Source organism: Embiotoca jacksoni, unplaced genomic scaffold, assembly GCF_022577435.1.
Source record: "Embiotoca jacksoni isolate LCO1_2020_lvr unplaced genomic scaffold, fEmbJac1.0.p SCAF_14, whole genome shotgun sequence".
Taxonomy (NCBI): Eukaryota; Metazoa; Chordata; class Actinopteri; family Embiotocidae; genus Embiotoca; species Embiotoca jacksoni.
This window is the reverse complement of record NW_027185274.1, coordinates 9,197,131-9,215,246: the sequence shown is the minus strand read 5'-3', so window position 1 is coordinate 9,215,246 and position 18,116 is coordinate 9,197,131. Positions and strand designations below refer to the sequence as shown.

At 41.7% G+C, this 18,116-nt stretch overlaps 1 protein-coding gene across 1 annotated transcript; it reads left to right on the top strand.

The window, feature by feature from the left end:
- Positions 1 to 629: 629 nt before the first annotated feature.
- Positions 630 to 17,826, top strand: LOC138197214 (sodium channel subunit beta-4-like). The gene is made up of 5 exons (XM_069147874.1): positions 630 to 1,379; positions 8,140 to 8,303; positions 9,427 to 9,646; positions 9,817 to 9,946; positions 11,165 to 17,826. The coding sequence occupies exons 1-5, from the start codon at positions 1,286 to 1,288 to the stop codon at positions 11,253 to 11,255; spliced, it is 699 nt and encodes a 232-aa protein (XP_069003975.1). The 5' UTR covers positions 630 to 1,285; the 3' UTR covers positions 11,256 to 17,826.
- The last annotated feature ends 290 nt before the right edge of the window (positions 17,827 to 18,116 follow it).

The following is an 18,116-nucleotide window of genomic DNA, read 5'->3' as shown; positions in this document are numbered from 1 at the left end:
AGACAGACTGATAAAACGTGAGTCGTTGGACAGAAAACTTGCCAGGGACCAAAATCAGACTTAGCCCTTGCTTTAGCTTGCCAGCACAGATGTACAGAGGAACCCTGAAAAGGGAGCAGCTCCAAAGTGGAGACCGGAGTAAAGGATGCAGCAGAGACCTGGGCTATGTGTGAAGTCCCACTCCGAGACCTTCTTGAGTAAAGGCTGGTCCAGCCTTATCGGGCCGGGTGCATTTCTGTGTGTGTGTGTGTGTGTGTGTGTGTGTGTGTGTGTGTGTGTGTGTGTGTGTCCATGTGGCAGCAGACATCAGCCAACACCCCCCACACCTCAACCCCCCCCCCCCAACACACACACACACACACACACACACACACACACACTCACTTCCCAATTCATTCTGTCCTCTCCTTCCCCCTCTCCCCCTCTCCCTCGCTCTTCACCTCTACCTCTGCAGTACCTCTCTCTCTCTCTCTCTCTCATTCCTCTCTGAGCCGGCTGGGGAGACACGCACTTTCTGCTTTTCTGCCTGGCTGCTGGCTTCGCTCCAGCATCCCTCTGTGCCTCTGGTGTGTTCTCCTCCCCCCCCCCCCCCCCCCCCACTCAGTCTATGTGTCTCCCCCCCCCCCCACCTATGGGGTTTGCTGGCCAGCGTGCTTCCCTGGCTATTGCGGCTGCTGCAGCTGCTGCTGCTGCGGGAGCTGTTTGACACTACGCCGCTAGGCTGCTGCCGCTCTGCCTCGCGTCTCCTCTCCGCCTTTCGCCTCACACTCCGCGTTGCTGGATAATCACCGCCGAGTCTGCCAGAGACCGCGACAACAGGACCCGAACGGCGCGGGAGGCAAAGAGACACTGCTGCATTTTCCAGCCCCGTCTTTTTTTCTTTTCTTTTTTTTACTCTGCTTTCACCGGGCTGCTGAGGAACAACTGGACGGAGAGGGAGAGAGAGAGAGAGAGAGAGAGAGAGAGAGCTTCCTGAAGGAATTTATCCTCCCTTCCTTTGCGCCTTCTCCCTCTGTTCATTCCTGGGACAAGAGTGCAGAGGAGGAGAGAAGAGGGAGGGACTCAGAGGACAGGACTTGAGACTCTGCCTTCAGCTACACAGCTCAGTGTCCCGCCTTTGCTCCAGAGGCACACAAGTCAAACACACACACACACACACACACACACGCACACACGCGCGCGCACACAGTGACTGGCAGGCAGGGAGACAGACTGACAACGACACATACAGAGAAACAGACAAGACCACAGACAGACAGACAGACAGACAGGTGGCGTTGGTGTCATGGCGTCAGTGGACAGCACCGGTTCCAGTGTCTCTGGTCGGCTGAGATCAGGGGATCTACTTCACGCTGGTCTGGTAGTTGCATTGCTGCTCGGTGAGTTCTACTCCTCTATACCTTTAGGTGCCATGTCATTCCTCCTTCTTCCTCTATATCTCAGCAGAATATCGTGCTTCCATTCCCCCTGTACAATGCTTTCATGGAGCTTATGTTTGGTGGTCATCTCTTATAAATAGAAACAAATTCAAACTTATCTCTCTTCCCTCCACACCTTCCTTGTTTGCCCCTTTATATGAGTGTTTTTTTTTTTGAGTCAGTCTGGGTGGGTGGTTGGCTGCTGTCACAGTAAATTCATAACATCTCTGATTATTCCACACCAACATCTGCTGTTCTGTCGCTTCTACGTCATCTCTCATGTCTAATCATCCACTTTCTATACCTGAAGACAGGTAGACGAAGGTTTACTTGTTGCTGCACTGAGGGCATCAAGGTCAATTTCAGCCTTCGGCTGATGTGAATTGGGACATGGTGGACGTGTGATCGATAGTCTGGATGAGTGACTCTTCATGCATGAACTTAATAAGTTGCCTTTTTCAGAGGAAAAATTGATGAAATTGGCAAAATAAAATAAAGAAAAAGTTTCAGTTCTTACAGTGCATGAAGATGGTATTTGTTACAGTTCATGTGCATGCGTTTGTGTGATTGTAGTATGACTGGTAGTGACGTAGTGGTGCAGTGGTGATGTGTGCTTTTGCTCACACCCTCCCTGATTCCGTGGTTGTTGCGCCCAATGGTGCCCCCCACATTCCTTCAAGTTGTCAGCTGTTTTGAAAGTTGAGCTGTATGTCACAAAAACAAGAGCAAGAGGTGTCACCCTGAGGTGAACTATATTGTTTATGACGTGTCATATCGTGCTGCTTTTTAAGTCTATTCTGAATGCAAATATCCCATCCAGAAATATTTTCTTGGGGCAGAATTAACCTCAAATTGAACAAAAGATGCTTCGGTCCTTTTACTCATTTACATGACTTTATGCGATCATTTTTTTCCCCCCGCAAATATTTTACTGTAAACAGTAAAAATATACAGTGTTGATGTAGTATGACTAAGAGAAAAGAGGAAAAAAAAAAAAAAAGGCAAAGAAAATGACAGTAGTGGGATAAAACTCCCAATGTTTACCTCTGGTAAAGGAAAGGCCTGCAGTAAATAACATAGTTTACTACAGAGTAACTGCTGCAGCCTTGTAGCTATTCAGAGCTGCAGATCTAAAACTTGTCATCCAAAAACAATCCAGGTCCCAGTGGTAGTCACTGCCAGCACGTCCTTACTGTTATTCTCTCATCTTCATTTGCTTATTTTTGCACTGACCTTCTAAAGACCTTGGAAATGAATGATGAAAACCATCAGACATTTTGTAGAAACCATCTCACGGCGTGTGTGTCAAATAACCACGTACAAGTTTTGATTTGTTTGGGTCCTGCCATTCCACTCTTTGTAGTTCTTTTGTTTAACCCTTAATTATTATGTCCTCTCGTGTTGTGATGAATTCCTGTTACTACATCCTGTTCATCCCTCCTGTCAACCTTTATTTCATTTGTGGCAACATACCTGTCTATTTTTCATCTGTATTCTGCGATGTTAAACACTCGATTTTATACAACATACGGTTATTTGTCTCGATATACATGCACAAATCTGTTGTAACTCAATGCCAGCATAGAAATGCACAACTGTTTCCCTTCTTAAATTCTGTCCCTAAGTTCCGATCGTCTTTGCCAAAACATCGCGGCAATCTCTTGCAACAGATCCTTTCGCAAAAGGAAATGAAAGCCGAGAAAACAAAAGCCCTAATCACAGCCAGCTGTGGGATGAAGGGAAAACATTTATGCTGGGAATTGGGGATATGGATTTGTAACTAAAACCCCTGCCTTTTAAACAACTATACAACAAACTCACCATTGTAATGATTTACAATTTAACCGAAACGTGACAGTCGGATGCTGTCAGATTGGTCCCATTCAAAGACCCTACTTATTTCCTTTGAACTTTAGCCTATTATTTATCCTTAAGCTGTCGCACATACATAAAGGAGCTCTCATCGTAACAGGACCACAAGTCTCTGAAGACAGGCAGCATCATAGACTAAAGACACACTTCAAAAAAACAAGAGCTGTTATCCAAAAATGTCCAAACCTGCTAAATAGCCATCACTTCAACGCCAGCATTAAACCACGTTCATCTTGTCCATTTCACAAGCCTCAGTCTAGGATGCCATATATTACCATAAGGAATTGTGCATCACCTTTTTGTGAAGAAAAAACAAACAACAGACAGCCCTCAGCATGGCAGTCGTGGACCAATAGGAAACGAGACTATCTGATGTTGAGCAGTGAGGTTGTAACACCGCAATTACCAGTCACATTTCATTAGCAGTCGGCACGTAAATATGACAGCTCTACCACATGTCTGTTGTTGCCTGTGTGGCTATCATATTACACAAGTGTGCATCCGTATGTTTATGTGAAGTGCAAATGTGAACCCACCTCTACACCAGCGGTTCTGTTGATTGAGTTACTTAGCTGCTGGTGTAATCCTCCGCCCTGCTGTCACTCATTCACCTTGGAGAGGACATCTCATTCCCCCCATTCCGCTGTTCTTCCCCTGCGACCCCTTCCTCACTTCCTACACACAGTCTACACACATGCCTCCTCTATTACCTCCCTTTTTACTGTTCATCTCTCTTTTCTACCCCTCCAACCCCCTCCACCACCATCACCACTCCCCCAAGAGTTAATAGTGTCCTCGGTCAGTTCTCTATGGGTTCACCCAGATACACATTAACCCTTCAATCTCTGGCCTACTTAAAAGAAAGAAAAAAAACCCACCTCACCTTGACAGTCAGCCAAGGACACACACACACACACACACACACACACACACACACACACACACACACACACACACACACACACACACACACACACACACACGCGCGCACACACGCACATGTAGTCAGTTGCTTTCCCTACCATCAGTGATTCAGATATTGATGTTTCCCTACTGGGACAAAGAGATATTTGATAGTGGAGCTAAAAAGAAAATATCACACATTCCAGCCTATTATTCATGTACACACACACACAAACACACACATAAAATGTATAAGTATGTGCATATGAACTACATGCACAGTCAAGGCTTCACACACACGTATAGAAAGACAACCATGCATATAGCGGCTAACTAGCATAGTGCTTTACTACAGTGTGTGGAACTGTGGGTGTTGTCAGGACAAACTGTAAAGACAGAGGAAGAGTACAGAGACGAGCAAGGGGATGAAAAGTGATAGTAGAGAGCAGAGGTGTAAAGCGAGGGAGGAGTGAAATCTATTTCTAGGCATGAGGGGGGACACTCCTCTCAGATATGTAAAAGATCATCATGTGTCCAGTGAGGATAAAGACACACTACGCAAGCCATTTAAAAAGGGAGGTTTCTCACTTGTTTTCCTTCGCAGCATTTATTCCTATGCAGCACTGGGTTTAAAAAAAATTGCTCACTAGCATCACGGCAGTGATTATTGATCATCGAGGGTAAAAGCACAGGCAGTTAAGCAGTCCAACATTTCAAACATCTAAGCCGTTTTGATTCTGCCACTGTCCCTCACCAAAGTACCCAGACTGGATGCCCACATCTCTCCTCTCTTCATGTTTAGTTATAGCGTCCCGGAGGAGCATGTTCTGAGAGGTAGACAGAAAGATTGAGGGAGGGGGGGGGACGAACGAGAAAGAGAGTGCCCAGTGCTGCAAAAAAAAGAATAGTAAGAGTCCATTAAAAGAGAGCAAAACCAGCCAGAGAAAAGAACAAGCAGAACCCAAATGGCCCGAGATGCTTCCTAGAGGAGACTAGTCAAGATGACTACAGAGGAGAAGTAAAAATATCATGTGTAAGAAGTTAAGTACTGAAAATATGAATAAACAAATGTAGAAAACTGACCTAAAAAAGCACAGCTTAACATGCTGATATTTCTGCAGCAGGCCTCTGTGTCATCACGTATATTAAAAGCAACATTCAGATATTTAGCGTTAATTTGATAAATATTTGTGTTAATGCCGCAGCTTGGACACATCAGTGATGAACCCAGGGTCATAGCGTGTTTTCAGGTCTTGCATTATCAGACACCGTCACCCGGGCCACCCAGCCAGTGGTGATTAGTCCTTGGACTGTGTCCAAGTGGCACACCACACTATAGATCACCTCCTTTATACAGTGTTGATGATGTTCTTGGAGGCTCTTCTTACAGACACTCTGATGCCAAGTAGGCTGAGAGTCCCATGTAGAAACTTATCAGCTAATGCCCTGCAAGGCCCGCTATGAGCCCACCAATGGGCCCAGCTGGCCTTCACCCACGCCATCTACATTCCTCTCCCAGTTGAAGATATCTGACCTTCCGCCTGCTTGGAACAATCAAATCTTTTCCTTGGGTGCGGTGCCTTGTTGATAGCTGATTTTTGCTCCGTTGGATTCCAGATAGTTTCCGTAACTACCTTAAGTGCCTAGTTTATGTCGCCACCTGTGCTGTACCTCCCTTCTTGGTTGGATGGGCTTGAAAGGACATCATACACTGACAGGATCAGAAACTTGAGTCTGGCTGGTTTTGACTTACAAAGTTCTTCTCAGGTGATTTTAAGGGTAGTTGTCCCAATTAGTCCAAGCTCACTGCTTCCACATAGCCAATGTCCTGGTGCAGTGTTCCTCTTCCACCTCTGCCTGAGGTCCAGCATAGCCTACCAGGATGCCGTGTCTCAGCCTCACTTCCAACCTGTTCTACTAGCTCCTGTGCTCGCCAACCACTCTGAGTTCTAACTGTATTGTCCGCAGAAGAGCCTCTGATGTTGGTTGAGTCTCTATAAAGTAAAGCACTTACCTAGCCGCAGTAACCATAACATTCCTCTATCGGGCCAGTGAAAGCGGGCTGCAGCTCGCTACGGTAGGCCAAACAAATGAAAAACCAAAAGATTGAACAACAATAACAATGCAGAAGTTCTATCATATGCTCGCCTCTAACAGTCGCCTTCCCCGCTGACTGATCAAGCACAACACACTAATGCTGCTACACACTGCACTCGACTATGGATGGCTCATTTTCTAACTAGTGTGCCAGATTTTTGCTCAAACACACCGTTTCCCCAGTAAGAGGTTAGGGTCCCAACTCGTAACCATTTGGCAATGGAAGCTTCTTTTTTTTTTTTTTTTTTTTTTTTTTTTCTTTTTTTTTTTTTTACTACATTCATTATAACAGCCACTTAATAAAATGTAGTCTCAGTAACCACATTTTGCCTGTTGTGGGATGTTAGTGGGAAGAAATGGTTAAAAATGGCAACTCATGCCACCTTTAAAGTGAGCAACCCCAAATGATTACAGTATGTCCAAAGCTTTCAACACCCAGCTTTCAACAGTAAACATTGATTTAATCCAGGATGACCCGAGGGATTCCAGTGTTTAGTGCGAATAGTGATGTTGTCACAGTGCTGCAAAGCAGGTGGCACAAAATTCGTATATGCAAGTAGATGTAAGTCCCTTATAGACACACCGGCCTGCATGTACTCTAACCCTGTCCACACCATGTCCAAGTGCAATGTGATCCTGAGCAGGTCAGTGTGGAGGAGTGCATTTATAAATAGACTCCAAGTGTGTGAGACACCAGAGCAACAATCTGACAATCTCACCAGCTGTCATTGCGGGGAAAAAAAAAACAGAACCTGCCCAGCAGGACCCAAGTACCAATAAACATGAGCAACTCTTCTAAAAAATGAAGGAGTTACCATGTGTTTCCTGCTTTGAACAACAATGTCTCAGAAAAAAAAAAATTATAATTTGCAATAAACTGGGTTGATATTTTTGTTTTGATATGGGAGCAATTCTGCCTCACTGTCTCTGTTGGTTTGTTTGTCAATCATTCGTTGACAGTCAGTCATTCAGTCAATTACCGACCGTAGTCTTTCACAAAATTTGGCTACTTGAAGACAGTGATAGCAATGAAAGAACAAAACTATAAATTCACATTACTTATATTTATTTGATGACTTCATCCACCCATGTCTTCATCCATTTTCAACCGCTTAATCGGATCACGTGGGCAGCAGGTTGACCAAGTTAGCCCAGACGTTTCTCTCTCCTGCAATGTTTTCCAGTCCCTTTGGAAATTTACCAATTGTGTTCTTACTCAAGTAGCGATGCAACTAACAATTGTTTTCATTAATGGTTCATGTATTGATTATTTTCCCGATTAGCTGTTTGGTCTTCAGGATGTCAGAAAATGGCAAAAAATGTTGACCAGTGTTTCCCACAGTCCAAGGTGCTGCCTAGATTATCTTGTTTTGTCCCGACCTAAAGTCAACGACTTAAAGATTTTCACTTTTTTATAATGAAGGACTAAAGAAACCCCAAAATCTTTTTCATAGAAAAAAAGTCTCCAAAAATCACAAAACCAATTATTTACCAAATTACTATTTCTGTCAATCAACTAATCAATTAGTCACCTATTCACTGCAACTCTCGTCATAAGTTGCTCTCATCTTGTGCATCAACCGAAGGTGGGCCATCACTCAGGGTCTAAGTGTGAAAACATCCCTTTACCCTTTGTCATTTTTGACCTGAAACCTGAAAATATTTTGAGCTGAACTAGAATGGACCCGGTAATTAATCTACAGTGTGTTGCTTTTGTCCGGACTGTATATGTGCCAAACCATGTTTTTACCTTAATACTTTCTTTTTCTCTTTTATTGGTATTTGTATGTTTATTAAAAACAATGTTTTCAGTGCTTTTCGGTTTTGCTTCCTTTCTCCCTTGGTTCAGGTGTATGGAGTGTTGGTGGCCTGGAGGTTTCAACAGGTAAAGTGTCTTCAATTGAAGCAATGAATGGCTCCACAGTTCTGCTGCCCTGCACCTACTCTTCTTGCATTGGCATCAAAAACCTCTACTTCAGATGGCAATATAATGACAATGGAACTTTAGAGAAGGTACAGCATACACCGCAAGCATAAGCAACATGGACATAAATAAACAAACAAAAGTTATTGTTTTGCATTCATTAGATAATTTGTAAGTTAACTCGTGCTGATATAGATCTGAGCTCATGGAAATATGAGGGGCAAACAAAACGTTTCAAGAGTGCTCCTGCTGCGTGTGAACGCGGGAAGCTATATCCTTTGTGAGTGAGGAGTCCAAGTTAAGGCACTTGATCAAAATCTGCACCTAGAGTTACAAACATTTTTGTGAGCAGTGTTCCGTGCGCATCAGTGATCTCAACATGGTCCCAATACCTGATCAGGGAGTGCACATCACATTTTGGGTCAACTTTTTGGGTAACAGATGGAAGCCGTGGGGAGCAAAATCCAGTGAGTGGGGTTGCTGGGGGGGGGGGGGGGGGGGGATGATTCTCTTGTTGCGGGCTAGAAACTGATGTGTTTTCGACGTGCTGTGAGCAGGCACGTTGTCATGTTGGACAACCCAAGTGCTATCGCGCTACAGCTCAGTTTGTTTGCACCAAACATTTTCCCTCAAATGCCACAGAACATTACAGTAGAACTTGACTTTGACAGTCTGAGCCTTGGGGAAGAATTCACAGTGCACAACCCTATAAATGTTAAAGAAAACCAACCTGGTTGCTCCTGACCTGACGTCTTTGGTCTTAAACATTGATGACATTCTGCCCCTCTTGAAAGACAAATGCCCTTCAAAACACCTCGCCTGGCTCACTGCTTCATTGCCGTACATTTTCTAAAGCATTTGAAGTGTCTCCGTTGCCAATTTCCCAAGTTTGAGACAACCTTTGATGTGCACTCTCTGTTCAAGTCCATGGTGAAATCTCAAACACGCATCTACCAGTGGTCACAAAAACATATGTTGATGTTGATAAAGCGACTTAACTTTGAATTCTTACTCACAAAGGTTATAGCTTCCCTCTGCTCCATGCACATCACGGTGCTGCACTCTATTTGTGCGCAACAGCAGCAGTCTCTGAATTTTATGATAGCCTCTGGTATACTTGATTAACTATGTTGTGCAGCTAAGTAGATGTGTGTGTGTGTGTGTGTGTGTGTGTGTGTGTGTGTGTGTGTGTGTGCGTGTGCGTGTGCGTAGTTATGTGAAGCAGAGATTCCTATGGAGGGTGTGGAGCCGAGGGTCAGCGTGTACCATGAGCGCGTGGAGTTTGTCGGCTCCTCAAAGACCAACAACATTTCCATCTTGCTGTGGAACATCACCTTTGAAGATGAAGGAGAGTACATCTGCTTTGCCAGGAATCCCAAAGAGAAGAACCGCAACCACACTGCTGTCTTCACTCTTATAGTGGTGGACCAAAGTAGGTGGCAAACTTGCACATGCCTGGCATGCAAAAATACAACTGTACCTTGCTCAACTCTATGATAAGACTCTCTCTGCATCCTTTTTCGTCATCTCCCTATCCTTGTCCCCCCGCCCCCACCTACCCACCCACCCACCTCACCATGTCTTCCCCTCTCTCCTTTTCAGTGAAAGAGGTTGACAATACTTTGACAACCATTATTGTCTCAGCGGTGGGTGGAGTCATTGGCTTAGTTATCATTGTCATGGTGATAAAGGCCTTGGTTGTTCACTTCCTGCTGAAGGATGACGAGAAGAAGTGAGTAGATCGCTGAATATGGTAATCGGGGCATTGAGGGCAATTTAAAAAACATCCTTTATATTAGACAGTAATAGGTTTGTTATCCAATATATTACTGCCAGTGTTTATCACCTGGATATGGTAATTGATGGTTTCATTACTCCTAAAAAAATAGGATATTAAAATGTCATTGTTTGGTTTTCTATGTGAAGGTAGTCTAGCTGAATTGATGATAATAATAATGTTATATTGACAGAACAATGTGGAGTGCAACCATATGATATTGACCTATAATATGATTCAATTTGTATTACCAGTTCCATGGTACAGAGCACTGCATCGTTTTTTTTTTATTTTCTTACATCAGTTCCTGTCCTGTATAAATTTCAGATGCATTTTTTTCTCCCACAGTGAGTTTCTTATAAATTTTGGCTATTAAATAGATTTTGTATAAACCTTTAGCTTTGAGCTGGTATTTTACGACCAAATGAGCTAACCTCAGAGAGCAGAGTGTGCATCATCAATCATGATAATTGTTATACTGTTGGCTGTATTACAAATTGATGTTAAACTCACAATTAGAGACACAAATCAATAATCAGATCAGCAGATCAGAGGGAAAAATTACCCTCAATAATGTGACTAAAACCAAAATAATTGAAATGTCCTATTATGCCAACTGACTGTGACTGTATTTGGACTCTAAAGTCAGACATCAGAAATGCAGCTTAAAAGAAATTTCAGGTTGAAACTGTCATCTTAATTGAGTTAAAACTGTTATTGTCCTTGTTAGTAGGAATTCTTTCTATTACTTAGGAATAAATATGACTTGCGAAGCTGCACAATCATCACAAAAACAATGCTTGGCCACTCAGTGTCAACTGCAGTCAACATACAGCATGCCAAAAAACTAAAGATATGGCACATCTATTTTGTCTTATGATGAAATATAAACTATATCTATGACAGATCTTGCACAATATTATTGGTGAGATGGTGCCAAGATGCATCAAGTTCTCTGTTTTCAATTAACTTCTTTGATGTTTCAGTCAAATCTTAATTACGTATTCCGAAAATGTGTCCAACACAAGATTACTAGCTGTGGCTTTGATGGGTATTTTTTGAAATTAAAAAAAAAAAATCGCTTCAGCAAACAACAGACAATGTATAGCCCTTATCACTTCTGTTTCTTCTACGGGTGCCCACCTAAACATTTGGTTTCTCTGTCCCCTGCAGCAAAGAGTGCCTGGTGAGCTCAGGGAATGACAACACAGAAAACGGACTTTCAGGAGCCAAAGCTGACAACAAAGGGACGCCAAAGGCTTGAGCGAAATGCAAAGTACGTCTGTATGTTTGTATATATGTTAGACAAATGTACACGCTCAGAGAAATAGCTTTTATCAGTGGACTGTTTTATCTTACTAGTGGCTAATTAATACAACTTGTAAATGTCTATTTTAAATCATGCTTGAGATTTGGGAAGTGGGAAATGTGCATAGGCCTGGATCACTCTCTCACTTACATGGCAGCCTCTTTGTTGCAGCCTCTGTTATTGAATTCTGCTCCACGTCTTACTGAACCGAACACACTCTACAGTTCAGCTTCCGATTTTATATACGTGTGGTTTCCATACCCTCCTCCTTAACATTTTCTTATTATCCTTGCCTTTTTTTTTTCTATGTACCCTTCATAGCCATGTAATAACTGTTACATTAAGTTCGTGGAACTTTGCACAAAGCAGATACGCCACTGTTTTAAGTTTTTTTTATTTAATGGATGAAATTTAACTTCCCACCAAAACACGCTTACCAGTCTCAGTTGACAAGCTACAGTATGTTTTATTCTTGGCTCTGGTCTAATCCTCAACTCTAAGTCATACTTGGACCTAATAGAACCTGACCAGTGGGAACACACACACACGTCGATGCCATGACGCATTGCCATAATCTATAAACTGCCATTGACGTCAGCTGAGGAACAGCACAAAACTGCTGAGACGTCTCTCTGTCACGTGACACTGACATAAATCCACCTGTGAGCCCAATCCAGAACGCCATTCACCAAGAGATCATTAGCTGTAAATAAAACAGGTAAATATGCCTTTTAAACACTGCTTGTAAAATGGCTGGTCAACTTAGTGTGCTTATGAGTAACAAGTGAATCCCGCGCTGGATTTTTTTTTTTTTCCTGACCTTTTTTGTCCATTGACCTTAACCTCTGCCATGCCAGCCTGAACTTTCATGTTTACTGCTGGCGTAGACACACAGTTGGGGTGTTTGGTTCATTAACGCTGTCAGGAGATTTTCATAGATCCGCTGGCTAGCCAATGCTGACAACTGGGCTCTCCTTAGGTGACTGAGGGATCCAGTTCTGCACAGGTTCTTTTGTTTTGCTTTAGATAAACACAGGTGCCTGTTCTGCTTCAGCTCCCTCTGCTGCTGGGAGGATAAAAAACAACAACACAGAAAACATTAAAAAAAAAAAATAATAATTAAAAAAATAAACCCTCATCAAAGACAATCCCCCAACTACCAAGCTCCCTGTAGAAAGGAATGAACTTAATCATGCTGCTTCTGACTAATAACCAATGCATTTTTAGCATGTGCGCATTTTATATGACTTCATATCAACATTTCCGTGTCTACGTATGGTCCCATTTAACCCTCCACATTAGCCTGAACCGTCTGAAGCTCTGTCGATACCCCTACACAGCTACGACTTCTTTTAACCCCTTTAACCAGGTCAGGGTGATTGAAAGGGTGCTCTTCTTTTAGAGTATTGGGCTGCAGGTATTACTGGGGAAGTAAGTAAGACATTTTACACTTTCTCAAAATGTAAGAACGTTTTAGTAACTCTAAGTTTGAGTCATACAGGTAAACAACTCTGCTGGAGGAGTTTAGAGAGTTGGCACTTTGCACCTCAGCAGGATATATTTTGAGTGAGGAGGGCAACAAATACACTTATCCAGATCTATTTCGCTTCCACATTTCGTGGACTCTAACTAGCTGGCTTCCGATACAAACTGGATCGTCACCTCAAGAAAAAAACCTTAACAATACAGTACACATTTTGAACTGTGCCAACAGGCCCAACAAGTGCATTGGTATAGCTGCAGTAGTGCAGGTAGCACAGCAGTGGGACAGGTCACTGCAAAAGAATGTAAAGACTGTCAGGGAACACGTGTAACATATTGTCTCAAAGGTATGTTTAAATAATTACAAAAATTATACCCAAATTGTTCACGTTATTATTAAATGAATGTGTAAAAAAAAAAAAATCCTACAATGCCAGTAGTCAATATGTTTAGTGTTTCACTCTGCCCAGAGTTCAGATTAGTCAATGACTACTTGCTGAGACTATTTAAAACCGGGATTAGATTATTAGAGGCTTGTTTTGAGTTTCTAAACAGTACCAGTGTCTTTGCACTTCAAATTTGAACAGGTGTTTAAGAGTCTGGTGAGCCTTGCTGTAAATAAATTGACAAAAGAAAAAAAATACAACTATATATAAATGGTAGAACATGCCCACATTTAAGAACATTCATGTTTATTTTCTTTAAAAGACAATCCAATATAGACAAAATCAACAAAGTCTTTATGAACTCACGTCACTTTACCCGGCTAGAAGTCAACAGAGATGAGCTTAGTGCTAAAACGACCCTCTCTCTGTCCGGGTTAACTGTAGGAGAGGTCACTTCTGTGAAGCTGGCACAAATGAGCAGCCACACCCCCATACACAGCTTGAATAGCTTTAACGGCTAACACACAAGCACGCACACACACACACACACACACACACACACACACACACACACACACACACACACACACACACACACACGTGCACTCGCATACTATGAGACACTTTGATACCAGAGAGTAGTACACTGGTCTTGCATATAAACATTAAAGCACTTTACCAGTTTTCAGAATGGTTTCATAAAAACAGGAAATCATGGAAGTGACCTCAGTTTTCATTCTTTTGTAAAATATATGACGGGATTTAACAAATAACAAAATTTTCATGATGTGTTTGTAATTTTGACTGAATACCTGAGAACAGCAGTACACATTGAGGTACATGCTGTCTTATTGGAACAGAGCTCTATGACAAGATTTTATTTTATTTTTGTAACCGCTCACTCCTGTCAGGCTGCTCTCTATTATAATGGAGTGCGTTTCCCTTCTTGCTTTCAATGGAAGCAATAAAACAGAAATCAGATTATGCAATAACCTGTTTTAAGGCACTTTATGTGTCTGGACTGGCCAGCAACTCTGTCTGTCCAAGGCACTGATCATTGTACCGATGTATGTATCCACTCTACACAAATGTATCTCAGTTGGACTAATGTGTCGGCATGAGGATCATATATCTACATTAGACAGATTTATCTGCATTGGATCGATCTATATTAGGTCCCATTTACATTTGGCAGGAAATTCCCTGAGTAGATGGAAGACAAATGATGAAGAACTCAAACTCCAAGCTGCATTATAAAAACACCTCTGACATACTGGACCATCTGCACCAAAGTGTTTAAAGAATCGGAAATCTCAACTGAATTGCAATTACTGCATCTGCATTTAATAGTCCCGTGTACGGTGTCCCTGAGAGCTCAACAAATTGTGACTAAGAAAACACAAACAAGACAAAAAAAAATAAGAACAATTTTACAACACGTGAATCATAAGATAACACAACCACCAACTGACATGTGCAGTAAATACAGCGTTTCATTTATTTAATGTGCATTGCATTTTTTTTTTTTTTTTAAGAATGCTTTGCATTGTAAAATTGGTGAACACGTTTTCTTAGTCTGATTGTGTTTTGCCTATTTTCTTAAGAGTGTTTAGCTCTCAGGGCTCCCACACTATTGGTTTCCAAAGAGCCTGAGTGCAATCTGATTGCTATTTGGCCCCATAGAAGAGGGCTAATATCTGGTGTTCCTGCTTTCATAAATGCAAAAAACAGCAACCCTTGTTGCAACCACATAGAACAGTAATACAGCCCAAACAAATACCGAATGTTCTCGACACTTGATGGAACTTTCTACTTTATCTCAAAGGGAATTTCATTGCAGGCTATAAATGGGATCAAGAATGATTTATGTTCATAGAACTGAAATCGTGATTAATTTTGTGATGTACTACTGTGAGTACTTTACGAGCTACCAACATTGTAACTGTGCAGTGTTAGAAATGATACAGTATCCTCGTTATGCTGAACAACATGTGAATGTTATGGAGCGCTACACACACACACACACACACACACACACACACACACACGTCTAACCAGCCACGCAGAGATCCATCTGTAAAGAGGTTATGTACATCCAAAGTCTTCCTTTAGGGAAAAGCAATATTGTGGAGTTGATCTGTCTGTTAGTGTACTTTCCTCACCTTTAACCCTGGCACAGGATTACAAATACAGCACGTGTTTTCATGTAGGGATTGTGATGCATATATAACTGAAAAGCTGTAAATTTGTGGCCAGAGTTCCCATTATTTGGTCCAAATTTGTTTCTGTGAGCCCTACCTTGAATTGTGTGTTATCTGAAGTGAAGCCCATTAACCCTGCCAGAAAGAAAAGTGTTTATCTCTGCCAAAATGAATTCATTTAAAACTAATGACTAAGTGAGAAGCTTCAATATCACAATCTGCCCAGCAAACCATTAATATGTACAGGATGAGGCTGTAAGACTGATGTTCTGTTTTAATGAAGGCCATGCATGACAGATAGAATAATGCTACCTGATTTAATGCATTAATGCAGGTCTAGTTGTGGTACTGCATGCCTTCACAATCCCATGACATTGTACTGGGTCATGAAAGCACCAGGCTGTTTTAACTTTTTTTTTTTTTTTTAAATCCATGGTATTCTGGTCTATTCATGTCTTCCTCCAAGAAAAACACCTATCCTGAACCTCTCATGAGCCTCGAGGTCAGCCAACTGCCTGCAGGGATTGCTGCAGTACAGAATGTGCACAGTGCAGTGTGGACTGCCCCTCTGCAGTGGCGCAATACACCACAACAAATACAGTATGACTGCCACCCAGTGGTAAATGCCGAACACATCAGATCATCCACCATCTGGTGCGAGCCGACCACACATACAGCACGCGTTTATAGCATTTAGATTTAGACTATGAGGATCGCAAAGTTAAAACATTTACAACTGAAGCCCATTTAGAATTTCATGTAAATGTGATAAAATCTTTGCCACTATTTTCACAGTAAAAACAAGGCATGACCATAGACAGCATTGCAATTGTTGCTACTGCTTGATATAGTGCTAGTTAGATTGTTTATAAAAGATAAGAATTTTAATTCCTGTGCCCATTTAAAGGGATATCTACGTTTAAAAAAAAAAAAAAAAAGAAGGGTAAAACGTAATGTAGAAGGTTACACTAAATCTATTAGGAAAAGGACACATGCCAGTGTTTTGTCAAATCACTGACAGCTACAGAGAACAGTAAATAGTTAGACAGTGTTGGTACTACTGGAAGACTTTTCACCAAAACAACAACGTGTTGGGAGTTCTGATTGACCACTATGATTCCTTAGAGTTAGTATTGCTCTTACTGCCAGAGCGGCTGAAACTCATACTGCCAATCCAAGAGTCTCATGTCTGCTGTTGTTACAACACTATTACAATGAGACACAACTTACTTCGTACACTTACGCCACTACAACATGTTGTATTACTGTGTACCGCTGTATTACTGGCATGTCGATACAAATTTCTCTGTACTTCTTCTGTATTTTTAGCAGCTGAAACTCACACTGCCAAGAGTCTGACAACTGCTCACTGTCTCCCACATTCCACACCAGAGCTGCAACGATTAGTCAATTCATTGATTAATCAATCAGAAGAACATCAAACGTGAACTATTTTGATAAACGTCTTTTAGTTTAACTCTTTTTTCAAGCAAACAATTGCAAAAGTTTTGATGGTTCCGTGCTCTTCAATGTGAGCATCTGAAGTGCTTTTCCTCTGTCTTACATTATGGAGGGACAACACATTTAATAATGTCATTTTGTGCTTTGAGAAATTGTGATGGGGCTTTTTGAAAATTTTCTGGCGTTTTATAAACCAACCAATGATTTGATTAACTCAGAAAATCATTGGCAGATTAATTGATAATATTAACTATTAGTTGCAGCTCTGTACCTCACAGATCAAAAGTTGAAACCATTGATCTAATGTCGGCTCAGTTCAGCAAAAAAAAAAAAACAGTTAACTTATCAACAATCCTAGTCCAAGAGGACGATGAATGAAAATTAGATAAAGCAAGAGAAATATGTTCTTCTTTTGGCACAAACATGTGTTTCCATTGTGAACATTTTGAGAGAGTTAACTATGTTCAAATGAATGGTGCATGTTGATCTAATGTGTGTCAATACTACACACTGAGCAAACTGCCTCCTTTAACCCTTAAAAAGAGATTATCTTATAGACCAAGGCTAGCTAACTAGAGGTTTGAACTATAAGCACAGGCTGACACTGACCTCTTCACATTTTCTCACTGCAGTCCTGCATTTTAAACTATTTCAACAATGTTTTTACACATCCGGGGGCTGTCCTAATCGAAACAACAGATTCATAGCGACACATTTAACCTTAAGCCACTAATGTTATACGAATAACAGTATTTTATAGTAAGTTGAAATCTTGCAGCAAATTCCAACATTTTGCTTACATCACCACAGTCTATTCAACATGCACACACTGCGAAACAAATCTGCTACCGCCAGTGTTCCTGGATCAACTTCCCTGTGAATGTTCAGCTGTTTGTCTGTGTTTGTGACCATGTTGCTCATGCTCCCTTCATGACTATGCACCTCAAACTTTTGACTTGTTCAGAAATACATACTGAAAATAAAATGTTGACTGAATTTCCCAGAGCGCTGTCGAGTTCTCATTGTGTCTTTCTCCAGCTTTACAGAATGACAATGAAGCGGTCGCCTCATGAAGTGATAGAGAATGCAATCACCAGGCACCGTCGGCAAAACTGATTCAGCACATTACAGAAAGCAGTAATATAATAATGCTCCAGAGGCATAGACAAAGAAGGAAAGGAACTGGTTGATATTAATACTATATTAATCAGTATTTGTCCCAATAATGCTTCCTACTGGGATAATAAAGCTAAAATCGGGTTGAAATGTATACTACATATAGCATT

What these genes read in the sequence shown, in the direction of transcription:
- LOC138197214 (XM_069147874.1), top strand. Translation starts at nt 1,286, where the DNA reads ATGGCGTCAGTGGACAGCACCGGTTCCAGTGTCTCTGGTCGGCTGAGA. An exon ending in GGTAGTTGCATTGCTGCTCG is followed by an intron (nt 1,380 to 8,139) that starts GTGAGTTCTACT and finishes CCCTTGGTTCAG; the next exon opens with GTGTATGGAGTGTTGGTGGC. An exon ending in TCTTATAGTGGTGGACCAAA is followed by an intron (nt 9,647 to 9,816) that starts GTAGGTGGCAAA and finishes TCTCCTTTTCAG; the next exon opens with TGAAAGAGGTTGACAATACT.